The 18,002-nt window shown below is 34.7% G+C and overlaps 1 protein-coding gene across 4 annotated transcripts in view; it reads right to left on the bottom strand.

The window, feature by feature from the left end:
* The window catches only part of RGS13 (regulator of G protein signaling 13), a 72,277-nt gene that overhangs the window by 15,854 nt on the left and 38,421 nt on the right, over positions 1–18,002 (bottom strand). The window contains exons 1-6 of one of the 4 annotated variants that reach the window (XM_056815663.1): positions 16,659–16,943; positions 15,105–15,174; positions 13,736–13,827; positions 4,876–4,914; positions 3,656–3,689; positions 3,207–3,275 (exon numbers count right to left, since the gene is read on the bottom strand). In XM_056815663.1, coding sequence (XP_056671641.1) covers positions 3,207–3,271 — 65 coding nt within the window. In that variant the 5' untranslated portion in view covers positions 3,272–3,275; positions 3,656–3,689; positions 4,876–4,914; ... (1 more) ...; positions 15,105–15,174; positions 16,659–16,943. The other 3 variants (XM_007480983.3, XM_007480984.3, XM_056815661.1) reach the window with 3 other exon arrangements.

The following is an 18,002-nucleotide window of genomic DNA, read 5'->3' as shown; positions in this document are numbered from 1 at the left end:
GGACTTAGGTTATGCTTCTATCAGCTCTAATAATGATGACAATTATCAATTTGTATATTGGATTATTTGCATGTCATACATATTTAGTATATCATTTGATATATTTATGTATTATTATAGTTGAACAATTGCCAATTTATCTATTTTCAAATCAGTTGCCTTTAACTGTGCTGTTGAAATCAGGCGTAGACATGAAAAAAATAATTTCTAGACAGGAACAGGGTGTCCAGTGGATCACCCCTATCCTAGTTAATTTAGTATGTAAGAGTACCGGGAACAGCCACCAGCAATGGATGATATTTGATATCTAGGAGGAAAATTTTCAAAGGATAAACATTAAGGTATGATATGGAGACAAAAAAAATGACTCCTGAAAAGGTCAAATGTCTGTCTCTTTCTAAAAATTCAGATGGACCCTGCCAGGTTCAGATTATCTGTTTGCATCATTAGGGAGGCTTAACAGAGTACTGCTGTTTAGATTGGTTTCAAAACATTTCCATGAAATGGTGTCTGACTCATTCTTCTTTTCTTATTAGAACCTGAAATACAGTAACCCAAAATAACTCTCACCATCCATTGGAGATAGGAAAGTGCAAGGACAGTATGGATTTCACTTACCCATCCCATTCCTATCTATCACTTGGACCAGATTTAAATCTGTCTGTTAATTTAGGTCAAATTATTCCCCTTGACAGCTCTGATGAGAGAAACTCTTGTGCCTAGAAGATAGGTATGTTTATGCAGAGAAAGACTATGTTTCCAGGTGGACTTGGCAGTCAGGACCAAAGTGCTGAAGTCTATTGAGGATTTTCCACCAGTTGTTCTCTAGTTTGATGCTGCCTGGTAAGAGCCCAGAAACTGTCCCTAAAGTGTCATACTTCAAAATGATCTTCATAGGAACTACTCCAGACACTCTACCTTACGTTCACCATTCCCTCTGGTCATATCCTCCAATACAAATTAACCTTATAATAATAACAACATTTAAAATCAAACAATAAGTATATATTAAGAACTTATTATGTGTCAGGCACCCTGCTAAGATTTGGGGAAAGAAAAAGAGGGAAAAGATAATTCCTGCCCTCAAGAAGTTTATAGTCTAATTTATATAGCACTTTACATATATATTGCCACAATTAATCCTCATGTAAGTGGCATTATTATCCCTATCTTTTTTTTTTTCTATTAGAGGGTGCAGTGAATAGAGTGCTGAGGCTATAGTCAAAAGACCCAAGTTAAAAATCATATATTTACTATTTGTTTGACCTTGGGCAAATTATTTAATCTCTGCCTCGATATACTAAATTCTAAAATAGGGATAATAACAGCACCACCTTCTAGAATATATTTGTAAAGAACACAACCTGATATAGTGGGAACTTAGTAAATGTTTATTTCTTTCCTTTCTATTCTACCAATTCCATGTCCACTTAATTATATTTTTATTTATTCCTAATTCCTCCATTTTAACCATATTCATGAAAAGAGACACTTTAAAATTTTTTTTTCTGAAATCTAGATAAAATATGTCTGTGGGAATGCTTTATTAATTTATTAACCCCGTATGAAAAAAAGCAGGGAGCATGATAGTTACTCAAAAGACCATCACAAATAATAGTGATTAATAAGAATAATAATTTGTATTTATATAACACTTTAAGGTCTGCAGTTTACTAACCTTGTATGGAGAAAGGCAGGGAGTCTGATGGTTACACAAAAAGCTATTACATATAGTGCCTAATAAGAATAATGGTTCATATTCATATAGCACTTTAAAGTCTGTATAGGGCTTTAAAGTACTATCTTATTTTATTCTTACAAATTTAAGAGGTAGGTGTTATTATTGTCCTCATTTTATAGTTAAGAAAATGAAACTGAGATTTTGTTATTTGTCCAGAATCACACTTCAAACTAAGGATTGGAGGCAGAATTTGAATTCAGATCATCCTGATTCCAGAATACAATTATACTACCTTCTGGCCATCTAGCTTAGAATTCATTAAAGATTATTAAACGTACTGAGGTGAGAGTACTTTGCACCCTTAGTAATTATGAGAAAGCATGAGTCCGGAAGGAGAAGGATGTTCATAAGGAAACTAAGCTGTCAAGGGGGATAAGAGAAGTGGAAGAATAGAGAGTTCTTTCTGGATTCTAGACATATTCCTCACTAGAAATAATAATCATTGACATTTCCTAGTATTTTATATTTATGCCATCTCATTTATTCCTCACAACAGCTTGGCGAGGTAGATACAGGGCTCTGTCCCTATTTTACAGTTGAGGAAACTGAGGGTGAATGTATAATGACCAATCTTTGGCTATGCAGCTAGAAAATATCAACAATGGGATTCATATCCAAGTTCTTTCTCTGCATTCTGCATTCAGAATTCTTTCTGCTATAATTCTGGACCTCATGCCTTCAGGAACCTCCTTGGGGCATAGACTCAGAGGAATTTTAGCATCCTGTAGCCAAGTTCTATTTTTTCTTTTTTGTTCATAATATCTGAAAAGTTGATGATGATCTCTAAGACTATTTAATCTAATATGGCTATCTATGTTTATGGCTGAATAATGGTTTAGTGTTTCTTAAAAATAGCTCACCCTTTCCAGGCAAGGCACAACACTTTAAGTCAAAATAATGACTCTTTCATAGTGAGATTCATAGAAGCCTCAAGCAAGCACAGACTGTCTTGGGAGAGGGAACATTTAGGGCCTTTCAGTGTCTCTCAAATCATACAAGTAGATACTTTTCTCTCAATATATATTTAAAATTAGTTTAGAATTAGAATTAAAAAAGAGACTCCTTACAAAAAGAAGGCTTACCCATTATATAATTTAAATGACAGTCCACCATGTACTGACTTAAATAAAAAAAAAGGATTTGTGAATATTAAGGAACAATTTACACTCTCACAATACTCTTTACTTTATCTCTTCTCAAATCTATTTTCTTATGATAAATTAAGGAATGACAAAAGCACTGTTCTGCCATTTGAGAACATTGTGTAATAAAAGTTGAATATGAGCAGATAGATATATTGATAGACTCTTCCAAAGTGTTATATTTCCTTTTATTTGACTTATAACCAATTGCTTTTTATTTTAGATGAACAATTTCTAATTAAAGTGATAGCTGCATAAATAAATATATATCAACCATTGTAAATTTGTTTTTATAATGATCATAGAATTTAAGTTTCACTTACTTTGAAGAGATCCCATTGGATTTTTTTCTGCCTTTATTACACAGCCAGCACACTCTTGTGCTCATTTTTCTTAAGAAACAAAACAATAATTGAACACAAATAAGGATTTTTTGGATGGTTAAACATTTTGAGTTAGTTTTGAAAATACAAAAATACTATTACTAAAAAGGTCATTTCTTGAAGTTAGTGGAGGATAATTAAAGTAGAAAATGGAGTTATAAGAACCTACCTACCTCCAAGACATTTTTCTAGAAATATAAAAATTTGAAATTGAAAGGGACCATAGAGGACACTGATTCCAATCTGCCATTTGAGAAGGAAAGTTCTGCCACAAACTCACTTAAGGGTTAGTAGATCATCAGGCTCCTTCTTAACATTCGCCCAGTGACAGAGCAATTACTAACTCATAAGGCAGTCAATTCTTTTACAAAATAAAGTAGGACTCTTACCTCCATTGAACAACAAATTATTTTTAGAATTAATCTAAGAAAAACAAAAACATCGTTTTTTAAGGAACTCAGATATATTTAATGTGAATTTGTAATAAAATATTAATTTTAATAAGGACATATATATAGTCGAACTATATTTCTAGCATTCCAAGATTATTTACATGGGCATTTGGTGCATATAAAAAAGAAGGGTGATTTTATTTCCAGAACTGTGTCTGCAATTTTTATAATTCCACATTAATATTTTTCAGATTTTTGGTTTTATTTTTAATTATATTCTCAGTGATGTTGTCATAAATTTTGTGAGTAAAATAAATATTTTATAGGCATATAGGTGTGTGTGTGTGTGTGTGTGTGTGTGTGTGTGTGTGAAGTGTCACCAGTGAAAAAAATGGTAGACATGAGTTGACCCACTGTCACTGATATCTGGAAGATCATGGAAAATAGGAGATGTGCCACAAGAATGGAGAACCTCAAGTGTAAAGATTATCCAAAAAAGAAATAGTATAGATTCAACTATAGGCCACTGAACTTGATTTTTGGGGCCTGGGAAAATTCTAGAATGGATCATTAAAGAGATATTTGCTGAAACATCTGAACCAAGAAAGGGATACAAATGTTATAAAGAATGAGCATCACTTCCTCAAGAAAAGTTCATGCTAGACTAACCTTGATTTCCTTTTTTTTAGGGAATTCCTAAACTAAAGAATGACAGGAATATGCCATAAAAGGGCACTTGGAGATCTTCAGGCAGAGGCTAGAAGATCATTTATTCTTTATATTGTAGAAGGGAATCTTCTCATGTATGATTTGGACTAGAAGATGACTGAAGTTCCTTCCAAAATCTCAAATTCTGTGATTCTTTGAAATATTAGAGGATGTAGAGGTGTAAGATAGATTTCTTGCTGTTAAGGATCTATGAGGGTAGGAGGAAGCTATGTGATAAAATAGTCAAGATGCCCAATGTCATTGTCACTTATAAGGGCTAAATGAAAGGTACATATAAGTGCTAAATGAATGGGGATTGGGAGATCATCAGAAACTGCAATGATCCCTGAAGGCTTCAACGAGGAAGGGAAACATTTAACTTTTTTCTGCTTCCCTCTTGCGTTATTCCCTCTAATTGTATGGTACATAAGGGTGCTTTATGAAAGTCAAATGCATGAAAGGGACTGGTGATTAACTAATACTTAGCCAATCTGCAATTTAGGACATACCTTTAGAGATTGGTTGAAGCACTTCTAGTCCTCCCAGGCCTGCAAAGAGAGAGAAAGAAAAAAGAATTTTTTTAAAGGGAATTTATTGTTATACAAAAATACAAGACATATGGTCCTCTGTAAGAAACTGGGAAAATAATCCATTTGAAACAATCAAAAGTAGCCAACTGCCAAATGTAGTAGGAAGAAGCTTTCATAAACATGCAGTTGTGTTGAGAGCTTATTTGCCATGCTGTCTTTCAGAGGAAGTTACCAACAAAAAGTGAGATCAGTAAGTGTAGTTGCAATGCACTAATTGTAATGACTGATCTTGGTCCTGGCAGGGAAAACAGAACAGTTAAATAGATCTCTCTCTCCAGGAGAGAAGTGGGGTCTACAGTTGCTGAATAGTACATATTCTGAAGATATATGGTGATTCTGTCAGACTGGCCATATCAGGACCAACAGTTCAAAGACTGCAATTCAGAACTATTAAAATATGGCACTGGTCAGAATTTAGGAACCTCTTTGAAAATAAGTAAATAAATTTTAAAAAATTCATGAACAAATTTTGAGCATTCATTATATTTAAGGCACTATTTTAGATACTAAATGAACTATTGCAAGATTAATAAAAACAGTTTATTCTCTTAAAGAATTTACACTATAGCTGTAGAAATAAAGCATTTAAACAAATAACAGGGGACAGCTGGGTGGCTCAGTGATTTGAGAGCCAGTCCTAGAGATGGGAGGTCCTAGGTTCAAATCTGACCTCAGACATTTCCTAGCTGTGTGACCCTGGGCAAGTCACTTGACCCCCATTGCCTAGCCCTTACCACTCTTCTGTCTTGGAACCAATACACAGTATTGATTCTAAGATGGAAGGTAAGGGTTTTTTAAAAAAATAAACAAATAAATAACACATGTTTTAAAAAAAAGACACATGCATATTACAAACCTACCTTGTATAGAATTCTTCGTCAATTCCACATAAATATAATATTAGGGGAAACAACATTACAGGAGTAAGGATTAAAATTACTATGTATATATAATAAGCACATAACTGATGCTTCAGGAATTAACTCTTCTGTGTTTTAAATGGGAGCTTGTATCATCTCTGATCCTCTGATTTGCCTTGTAGGCAGTATGGTAAATAGAATTACAGTGGAGATTTGCAACATGTCTGTTCACTTGTCTGCTGAGTAAATGGCTCTGAAATGGAGCCACCTGTAAGATTTTACCTGTCAGTAGTTCCTTGCAAGACTATGCAAGTGTATAAAAGCCAGTAGAGGGCTCTCAATTGTTACTGGTTTTATGATGCCTGAAGACCATCTGCTCCCTTGGGTTGAGGGTTCTTTAGAGATCCTGCTTTAAGAAAGACTGTTTGGAAGGACTTTGTCTTCTTGGAATGGCTGTTCCTGAAACTTTGGGAAATCAACTCTTTCTTTCATTCTATGAATGTTGATCAATGAGTCCATCAACACACATTGAGTACTTCTTTTGTGCTAAGTACCAGGGATAAATAAAACAAAACAAAATAACCACAGTCCTTGTACTCAAGTAATATACATTCTAGCAGGGAGACAAAACATTATAAGAAGTAGGTACATACAAGACATATACAGAGTAGATGAAGGTCATCTGTAAGGGAAAGCATTAGCATCTATGGGTAGTGGGATAGGACTGATTCTTAGCTGCAGTGAGAGGTTGTTTGCTCTTTATTTGGTGGTTGAGATCTTTGTCTTCATTAGAAAGTAGGTGGCATCTGTTGTGATACCCACTTGTTTATATTTGTTGTTGGGCATTGGGATTCTCTGGAGTCTGGTTTTGAATTAGCAAACCCATCAGTTCAGTGATCAATGGTAAGCTGAGCATGAGTGAGAGGAAGAATGGTGATATGATCCATAAACATAGGGCGAATTCAATGAGAACTCCTAGTGTGGATGAAAATGTCTCTCCCTTTTACATTTGGGAAAGAATATAATACTATACAGTTTGGGTCCACATATCCACATACAAGGAAAAATTAGAATAATGATACAATTAGTCATCAGATTATTTTCTCAAATTTATCATGAGATGTCTCAAATTTATCTTAATTTAAAATTATTACAATTTGAGGAGAGGTCAAAGTAAACAAATAGTCTAGAATATTCATTTCTAATATGGAGGCTTAGAAAAATAGGAGGAAGGGAAGGGAAATTACAGATACAGCAGATCAGATCCAGTGCAGCAAGGAGCAGCTCACATGGGGGAGGGGTGAGAAGAAAAAACTCAGGATTCCAGTGAGAGAACAGAGCTGAGAGAACTCAAAAACTGCCAGCTCACCTCACTCCTCAAGCTGAGAGCCTGAGAAGAGGATCTCTGAGGCTGGGAGGTCCCTCTGGATATCAACTGTTTCCTAGTGAACCCCCGAAGTCTCTCACTCAGCTTGAGACATTGTAGACTGGGACTTTGAAGGAAGCTGTCTACTGAGAAACTCCTCTCCAAAGATTATTCTCCACCTCTCTCTCCAACTTGTCCTGAACTCCATTACTATAATCAGATTAGCTCAGGAGTAGGGCTCAAACCAGCAGTTGACCAGAAGAGGGGTCAAGTCCTGGACCCCTGAGATTTTGGGGGGGTCAGTCTGCCAATCAATAGGGATTCCTGCTACTCACTTTCCTCACCTAATACCTTCATCTCTCCCTTCCCCGAGTGATCCCAAATAAAGTGTTACTATTTAGATCAGGTTTGCCTAGTCCCTGACACTAAAGAAGGGGGCTGAAGATTTGGGGAGAACCATACCTCTCCCCCCAAAGGAGGGTTAACTCAGGATCCTAAGGATCCAAATAACTAGATCCAAATGAGTAATCATCTCCTCTGGGCAGAGGAGTAACTCCAGGTTTTGGGGGGAAGAGAAGTCACAGTTGGTGCACTTGAAGGACCCAGAGATAAGAAGGTCCATCTCATCTCTCAACTATAGCTGAGACCAAGAAGGGAAGGTGTGTGCCATTTCACTAAAGCCCTTGCTTCTAGTTTTAACCGCCACCTCCCAGAACCACTCTCCAAGGAGACATACTCTGTCCCTCAGGGAGACAAAGCTGGGGTTACCTTCCCCAAGGGGAAGAAAGGGGAAGATCAACCTTTTTCTACTCTCCATTCTCTCAACTGTCTCTCTCTCTCACTCCATTTCCTCTCTGTGTGTGTATGTGTGTGTGACCCTCTTACTGACCATGTATTACAGTTATGACTAGGAAACTTAGAAATACTTGTGTAGTGAAGAAGTCCAGTCAGTCAATTAGTAAGAACAATTATTTATTAATTATTTGCTATATGCTGGTCACTACCCTAATATCTGGACATACAAAGAAAGGCAAAAAGCAAATAGATAAAAATGGTTTCTGCCTTCAAAGAGTGAAGATTCCAATGGGGGATTTTGGAAGTGAGAAATTGAGAATGGTTTGTAGCAGGAGCTTGGAGTAGCTGAGACTGATGACCTGTCATTCAAACGAGAGCATTCTGATTTGGAATGTGACCAAGAGAAGCAGATGGAGGGAGACCAACTGAAGTCTGAACCTTTTGGCTTGGAAATACAGAAGAGGTCTGAGGGCTCTTGGCTTTTAGAAACTGAAGCCTAGAAAGACTTTGACTTAGAAAACAGAAGAAAGAAGGACAAAGTCCAGATCTCTCTTATTTGCTCTGTTGCGATAGTGACTGAACTTCCAGATCCATCAGCCATTTTCCAAATTGAAATATATTTCACCATCCTTTAATCTAAGACTCATCCTAGTGTTAGGGAAACCCCAAAACCATCTTTCTCTCTATTTCTTATCCTTCCCTGTCTTCTCCAATAAACCCCTTAAGATAGAGAAGAAAAAGAGTATTTCATTTAAGATATTATAAAACTCACCCCGAGTTGATTTAAGATACTAATAGAAGATCATCAGGAAGGGGGAGGGAAGAAGAAGGGAGGCTGAAAGGAGGAAGAAGGGAGGCTAAAGGGGGGGGGATAACGGAGGAAGGGAGGAAGGAAGAAGATAAGAGCCTGATCTTTAGTTATCAATTACCAATCAAAATAGTCCCTTATTACAGGATCCAACATGTAATGACTATGTACCTATAAGAAAATGAACTACTGATTCATAGAGTTTTAGAGCTGGAAGGGGTATCATTGGCTATTTAATCTAATGCATATTTCCAAAATAACATATACTACAATATACTTGATAAATGGTCACCCAATTATTGCTTGAACACCTTCAATGAGGAAGAGCCTAGTTCTTCATAAGGTATCCCGCTCCTCTTGTGGATACCTTGATTCTTAGGAAGTTTTTCCTGACATCAATCCTAAATTAGCTTCTTCTCAATTCCTAATTTTTGCTCCTAGTCTGGAGCCAAAGAGAAGTTGGAATATGGGAGCTAGTTGTTTTCTTCTTCATGAACCCTGTCTCCATGAAGAAACTTTAAGGTGGATAGCAAAGCATAGATACCAAGATACTTGGCTGGCCACTGTGGGCCAAGTGTTCCTAAATTCTATTTGATATAGATTAGGGGCAAGAATATTCTGGGCATTGTCAAAGCCAGGATTGATGCTTTTGATCATTAGTTTGATCTATCTTGTTCTGAAGAAGTCAAAGTCATTGGATTATGCCACAAATGTGGATTCTAGCTCAGGAAACTAGATAGTTTCATAGATATAGAAGATTCTTTCTTAGATTGGTTTTAGGTGCTACCCATCTTTATCTTTCTTTGTGTGTGAGTGGTTGTAGTTCCTTGATATGTCCTTTTGTGAGTTTTGGAGCCAAGGAATTAATCCTACATATTTAACTGGTGGAGGAAAGGAGAACATGCATATGTTGGGACACTTTATGTCCCATCTGGTTATGCCTTATCATAGTACTATTCACCTATGATGTGAAAATGGTATCATCTTTCCAAATAAGCATGTGCTTGCAAGTGTCTGACTGTGGTTTTTTCCTACTATTCCCATAAAAGGTTGAAGTGGAAAGGTAGTCTAAGGCAATTGTAGTAATCCTCTATTAGTTCATAATAACTGGAGGAAGAGAATTTTGCAATTTAATTAAATGAATCTAACATTTATCAAACACCAAATATATATAAAATACTATGCTTGGAACTGATGATAGAAATATAAGAATAAAGGAAGGAAGAGTTACTGCCTTCAAACAGTTAGAAATGACTTAGCCTTCGAAGTAACATCTTTGAAAGAAGATCGGCATTTCAAGAGGCAGATCTGAGGAAGGAATGTGCTCTGAATATGGAGGATAAATTACACAGAGGTATGAAGATGGAGAATGTGAAGTTTAAAAAATAACTGGCTAACTAAAATACTTGGAATTTGGAGTGTGCAGAAATGAGCAATACGTGATGAATCTCCAAAGATGGATGGCAACCATATTGTGGAGAGTTTTAAGTGCCTATATAAGTGGTTTGGATTTTATCCTGGGCATAATAGTAAAAAGTATTAAAGATTTTTGAATAGCAAATGTCTTGGCCAAACCTTTGTTTTAGGAGTATTGTTTCGGCAGATATATAGAGAATGGAATATAGACAAACTGGAACCCAACAAATAGTCATCTGATCTCTCAATAAATATCTCTGAGAAAAAGGAATTTCATTGTAATAGTAGGATTAGAAGCAAGATTTCAAGGATGTTAGATTCTAATAGCAAATGAAGAAATAGAAACAACTGTTGAGAGTGATTCTGAATGGTAGAAGAATGGGACAAAAACTTATGGGGAACATAGGAAAAACTATATTATTTTTAGGTTTGGAAAATCTAAGCTTGCTTATGGGGGACAGAGAAGAAATGATTAAAAGGTCAAAAAGTTAGGGGAGATGGGAAAGTATGGAATCAAGGGTAGAAATAGAAAAGTTGGCTTTGGTAAGGAGAAGGAGCATATCTTTTTTTAATCCCAAAATACTTTAGAGGAGAGAAATTAGATTTGTTAATTAAAAATATTATTATTCAAAGGAAATTTAAAAAAAAAAAACAACCTTGCAATTTTGTGGTATAGTTTTTTGAGAATACAGAAGCCTCGATGGCACAAGGAGCCATTAATATGAAAATTCATTGAAGAATATAGATCTTATAGTTCCTCCTGAAAAGGAGGAGAAAATAATCAGGGGAGCTACTATCCTGAATCTTAGTTTGACAAAAAAAGAGAAAATGATTGCTGAAGTAGAAATGATAACAACCCTAGTGGAAGTGTTTATTTTCCTCCTTTCTTTTCTTTTTAAAATCCTTACCTTTTTAGTATCAATTTTAAGTAAGAAGATGACTTGCTTAGGGTCACACAGCTAGGAAGTATCTGAGGCCAGATTTGTACCCAAGTCCTCCCAACTCCAGGCCTGGCACTGTGTTATCTAGCTGCTCCTCAATTTGAATGTTTTTGATAGAAAGGAGTGGAAGATAGTGATAGTCTGATGCGCCCTTATGATTTGGGGAGATTGGATTAAAAAGTTTGGAGAAAGGATAAGATATGACACCATGTAATGAAATCACTCAAGGAGTTAGCCTAAGAGGGATTGGGATGATCTTAAGGATGAAATTCTCAGAAAAAGAACATAAATTATTCCAAAGAAAAATAAAGAAGTTGAGTTTTCTATACAAAGAAATATAAATACAAGGGACTCATCAATCAACACATGGAAAAATATTCAGTTGAAAAAAAAGATAAATAACTGAGGATGAATACAAAAGAGTCAGAACACTATCAGGATTTATATAGCTCAAAGGTACCTTGTTCAAGATTGAATCTGAAGAAAAGAAATTTTTTAAGTATATGTTTTGTTTTTAATATAATGGAAGAATGACCAATGAGGACCCAGTCTTTAGAGAATGACCAAATCTGCTCTTCCTGGTGGGTTAAACCTAATATTTTTGTTTGCTATCAAGCTAACAAGTTCAACTTTGTGCATTTTCTGGCTGAGAGTAAATGAGGAGTCATGAGTGACTATGTGGTGAAGAGTTGTCCTCTGGTTAGCTGAGGAGGATTAATGACTCAAGAGACACTGAGCTAGAACTAAGTTTGCATGAATAGGCTCTCTTCTCTGGGTGCTTTTGATTGATGAAAACTACTTGCCCAAAAACGTATGGTGGGGGAGCTGTTTCCTCATCACCTGCCATGAACACATGTTTCTTTTGTGTTTATCTTTTTTTCTTGATTTTAGAGTGAATAGGTGGCTAGACCCTGAATGGAACAGGTTATAATCTTTTGAACTTTGAAAGGAAGAGCCGTCAGAGAGAGGGACTCTCACTAACTGGAGTCAATAACATAGATTGCTGGAACTGGAAGTAAGAGTAGCTGAGTCCATTGACAAATTAGCCCTAGGGATGACTTAAGTGACCTAATCAATCAGTTAATCAATCCTTCAATAAACTTGTGTCTTCTATGTATCAGGTATTGTACTAAACACGGCATACAAAAAGAGGCAGAAGACAGCTCCTGCCCTCAAGAAACTTACAATTTAATGAAGGGTATAACACACAAATATATACAAAGCAAGCTATATGCAAAATAAATAAGATATAATTAATAGAGGGAAGTCACCTGAATTGAGAGGTGTTGGTTAACAGTTGAGTTGCTGTATATTTCAAGGAGTTAACATAAATGAGCAAGGGAGTAATTTTCCTTGAAAAAACTCAGTGTGAACTTTAAGGGAGAAAAAAAACTTTGTAAACCAGGAATCATACTGTATCCTTTGGCCACATGTTCTGTATATTTTGTCTTGAGCTCATTTTCTCCAACAGGTAAGTGTGTATAAAAGGGAAAGTAAACTCCCACTTTGAGGGAAATTTTTACAATCACCTTTGTCCCTGCTATACCTTTTCAATAACTACTGTTTTGTAGAAGCTAATTACTATCAATTGGTTAATCAATATGGTAAGATACACACAAATAGTAGATTGTGGATGATGGTCTTACAAAATGCAATGTTACTAGATAATAGAATGCTGAGGGGAGCTCCCTTTGTGGATTCTACCTGCAAATCCAATGCAGGTTGGGAGAGTGAACCCAGAAAGGATGCTATGTTTAAGTTTCAACAGAGAAAAACAGGGATAGTTCTGCTGCTCATGATGGGTTTGCTAATGACAACAGTCAGTAGAAAGAAGGAATAATCATTGAACTCTGAATCTATTCATACAACCAATAAAGAGCAATCTTTAGACTGGGAAGGATAGGATAAAAATTAATTACAGAGAATTGAAACAGAAAAAAAAACAGATAGTAAGAATGTATATGGCTATGCTCAGTGGATTAATGTCAATAGAATTAGGTCAAATTCAATGCATGATAAGACTAGTGCAGGTCCAATGTCAATGGTCTTTGAACATTCATAAAGAATGGCTTAGTGGTTATAGAACTAGAGATGGATAAAATACTCTTCCAGTTTTAAAAAAAGGGACCTTAAACTTGTATAGAATTGGCAAGTGAACTTTGTCTTCAATTCTTGTCAACATTCCAGAAAACATTATTAAACAAATGATTTGTGAATATTTAGAAAGGCAACTGATGACCAGTAGGATTCACCATGAATTCATTGAGATCTGGCCATGTCAGACTGTTCTCCTTACTTTTTCTGACAGAGTTCCTAGACTGGTAGATTAAATACAGATTTATTTCTGAATGTCAAGTAATTTGATGTCTCTTTATTTAAAACTTCACATTTATTTTTTATTTTTAAAGACATTTATTTTTTTCTAGTTCCTTAAATTTTCAATCTTGGCGTTATAATTGACTCTTCCATTTCTCTCAGTCTGAGATGCCATCAATTGCAAAATCTCATTGACCTCACCTCCATATCTTCTCTCAATCTATCCCCCTTTCTCCAATCTAACACCCTCTACCTTCTCTCTTTCATCTTTTCTTACCTGGATTATAGCAAAAGTCTTCTAGTAGGTTTTCTGCTTAAAGCCTTTCCCATCTCCAAATCCAGCCTCTATCCAGTTGACATTTGATATTCCTAAAACATAAATATGACTAATTTAACCTCTTCCACTAAAAATTTTTTTATTGTCTCCCTACTACATCTAGGATAAAATTAAAACTCTTCAACATGGCATTTAAAATCCTCCACAAGCTGACTTTTACATTTGTTTGCAGCTTTCTCACTCCAATTAGCAATCTTTCTACTGTATCAAGTAGGTGGAAGCTACAGAGAGGCAGATTTAGTCTCAATATATAGATAACCTTACTGATAGTTAGAGATTTCCAAAAGTAGAACAGGCTGCATTAGAGTGGTAATGAGTCCCACATTATGGGGATTTCCAATGGAGACACTAACACTATAGTAAAATTAAAAAAAAAAAAGATTCAGGAAACACTTTCAGATCTTGCAGTGTTCTAACATTATCCTTATGAACATCAATTATAATTGCATGACATAGTGCAGAGATTATAGAAAATTAAACTGCCAGTGCATTGCTCTGATAGTTAACCTTTTGAAGAAATCTTAATCCCCTCCTATACATTTCAGTTTTCTATTTTTCATTAAAATATAATCGAGAGGCAGTAGGGAATTGAATCTCTGATTGACTCCAAGACCAGCCTTCTGAAAATAGTCAAAGGTATGCATAAGGTAAGACATTTATCCATTGCTCTACAATGAAAAGAGATCTAGGACAGTCTTTGGAATTTCATATGACATGATGAAGCAGCCAATTATCAAGCTGAGGAAAAAGATTTTTAATAGGAAAAATGAGGAAAACAAAAATTTTAAAAATAATATCACTATAATCAAAAGTGTTTAGAAATTTTTAATACAGGCTGCCTGTATTATATTAATGATAGATAGAATACAATCCTCAACATTCATATTAATATCTTTTAAGAAATTTATTTTAAAATAAAAATACTGAAATATGTTCTTTCCCACCCTTTAAACCACTCTAAAAAAGATCTTAGTAATGGACATTTTATTAACAAAGTTCCTTCCAGTTTTACTATTTTATAAATTATTTGGCAAACTATATATATTTTTTAAAACTGTGAAATCTTTCAATAATTTTCTGGGATTCAATTTTCATTTTAATGACATAAATTGGACAACTTTACAAATTTTTGTATCCAGCTTAATTGCATCCCCCAAATCATGTAGTTAAATAAGTCATTGCTAAAGTGAACAAAAACCAGAAATTGACTTGAACTCTTTATAAATTTTAGGTTGAAAAAAGAAAAGTTAAAAAAGTATTCAAGGTAATAAAATGTATAACAACTACCTTAATTTGTGAAAATACTCACCAAATCTTAAATCGACAATATAATTTCTTCTCATATCAGTTTATATGATATGTAGAAACATTCCATTGATCTAAAAATAAAATAAAGTAAAAATAATACTAATAAAATAGGTCATTGTGTACTTCCTGCAGAATGCATATTTGGCAATGATTTCAACAAATTCTCTGGCTTAGGATTTAAGTAAATGATTTTTCCAGTTCATAAATGCTGGATTATAGTTAACCGTATTTTAGGTTCTTTAACTCTTTATTAAGTATTTTAATAATTCCATGTGTTAATATTTCCCAAATTCTTGATTTATTATTTTATGAGTTTTATAATTATATTTAGGGAAACACACCTATCTCATTCTTGCATTTAACTTGCCTTTCTTCTGCTTCCTTCTCAAATGAACTCCATGTATAAGTCTGAAAACCCAAGCAGACAATATTTAAAGTCTTCGTTCTCACTTAACAGTTCATTGCTAAAGCATATTCTCTTGTTTACTGATTTGAAAGATTAGAGATTACATCTGAATCTTATTGTGAAGATGGTTGTAAAGGGTAGATTTGGATGCATATGATGTCAGAAATGTTCCTTTGATATTTATATTTATATGAATTTACTTTGAATGGCTATATTTATATAAACTTCCTTAAATAAATATTTTTCCTATATTTAAATTTTTTTTAGATGTAGGATATGGAGTCTAGAAATTCTTTCAATGCTGTATTGTAGAAGTGGGGTTGGATTTATTCTATATAAAGTAGGTGGAAGCTAGAGAGAGATAGATTTAGTCTCAATATATAGACAACCTTACTGATATTTAGAGATTTCCAAAAGTTATGTCAAAGTGTAAAGTGATGCTTTGGAAGATGCAGGATTCCTTTCCAAGAAGGCCTTCAAGCAGAAGCTGGAGATGGTGGATATGGTATCTGGCAACTCCTCTTGGGTGGGGGTAACTCTGAATGAGTGCTAATGTCTCATATTCTGTGATTCTGTATTATTCTTAGACATTTATCTTTTTTATAGAAGTAGTAGATACATTTAATGCTATTATTTATCTATTCTAAACTGAAATTAGAAACAAAATTCTAGAACAAATGACATTTTATCTACAGCAGCACATAACATTTTTGTTATCTAAAACTTTAGCAGTGTACAGTTGAGCTTGCACAGAACGTGGAGGAGTGAAGACATTCCATGTAATAAAGGTCACCAGATAAAAATGAACCCTCACAATTAATCACAACGAAACTCAATATGACTTTTAAAACCTTGAGACAGTCTGGTAATGGCTAATTTTCAAAATAGTTTTTGAATGGCTGCTTTACTGAAAATGTCTTTATCTGAACATAGACATATATACACACACATTCATACTCTTTCTGTCTCTCTGTTTCTGTCTCTCTGTCTTTCTCTTTCTCTCTCTCTGTCTCTCTTTCTCTGTTTCTCTCTGTCTCTCTCTGTCTGTCTCTCTCTCTCTCTCTCTCTCTCTCTCTCTCTCTCTCTCTCTCTCACACACACACACACACACACACACACACAGCACAAATAAGAAAGAACATACTATACCCTGAAGCTGCAGCATTTCCTTTATTGCCCAATGAAGAAACTTGATTAGATACTTTGCCCAAAACGAGATCTTACTAATGGTAATGATGCCAATTTCATTTTCCGCAAGTTCAGCCTAGACCAGGCAAAGATGAATGTCTTCTCCTTTTTTTTTTCCTAGAAGAAACCAGTTCACCCTTCCAGCAAAAGTTTCTAAACCCTAATGTGAAAGACTGTAGAAATCAACAACTAGTAGTCCTTGTTTATATGAACTAAACATTCAGCTATTAGGGATTTAGCAGTTATTGTGTAGCTTGATACTTACAAATATGTCTTGTTGTGCAGAACACGTTATTTAGTTGCTTTCACATCCAGAAATATTCTTGGGGTCAGGTTTTTGAAATTCCACAAGATATGTTGCCTTCTCTTTTGTTTTTCTTTTAAGAATACTTCCCAATCTCTCTGAGAGCCTTTTGGATACACTAGACAACTGCATGAATGCTGCTTTACTCACACACTAAACATATGCCTTTGTTCTTCTGTATCTATGCAAAATGAGGCTTTAGTGAATATGAAAAGTAGTTCTGCAGGACTCTGATACATCACTGATAAAAGAACTTTCAATCTAACATTATCAGACCAACTGAAATAGTCAGATTATCAGAAGCAGTGAATGGTAAAAAAAAAAAAAGTCAGACATCTTATGAATAATATTGTTACCTCCTAGTTATGTAAATTGCCTAAAGTTAAGCCCTCCTTTGAAAATATAATAAAGCACATTTCTTGAGGTGCTTACAACTTATGAACAACTGTCGTCCTCCACTTCCTGAAAAACATACATCATATGACTCTAGAGAACCTTATAAAATTTGCCGTTTAATTACTTAAACTATAGGCTTAAAGTACTTAGTGTTCTCTCATGTTACTTAGAATGTATATAATCATCATATATCTTAGCCATTAAAACTTCAACAGATTTAATATAAATTTTATGTTAAAATCTGAAAATACTTTGCCAAGAAGGAAAACTTTATAACAAAAAGATTTGTGTTAGAATTTTTTCAAGATAAATTTTAAATCAAATATGTTTTATGAAGATCATAGGATCTTAGTTTTATCAAGAGACTGTGAGTACAAGTCCAATTTCTTTCTCAAAGCAGGAATCCTTGAATCATAGAATATTCATATTTTAAAAAATCAATTAGCATTTTCACCATTTAGAGGAGATCTTAGGGATTTTGTTTTTGTGGTCATTCAGTTGTTCATTCATGTCTGACCTTTCATGACTCCATTAGGGATTTTGTAGCAAAGACATTGGAGCAGTGTAATAGAGGTTTAAGTCCTTTGGTAAAGAGAGAGAGTATG

The sequence above is a fragment of the Monodelphis domestica genome, chromosome 2 (genome assembly GCF_027887165.1).
Source record: "Monodelphis domestica isolate mMonDom1 chromosome 2, mMonDom1.pri, whole genome shotgun sequence".
Taxonomy (NCBI): Eukaryota; Metazoa; Chordata; class Mammalia; order Didelphimorphia; family Didelphidae; genus Monodelphis; species Monodelphis domestica.
Note: the sequence above shows the minus strand (reverse complement) of the source record. Positions and strands in the feature narration are given on the sequence as shown.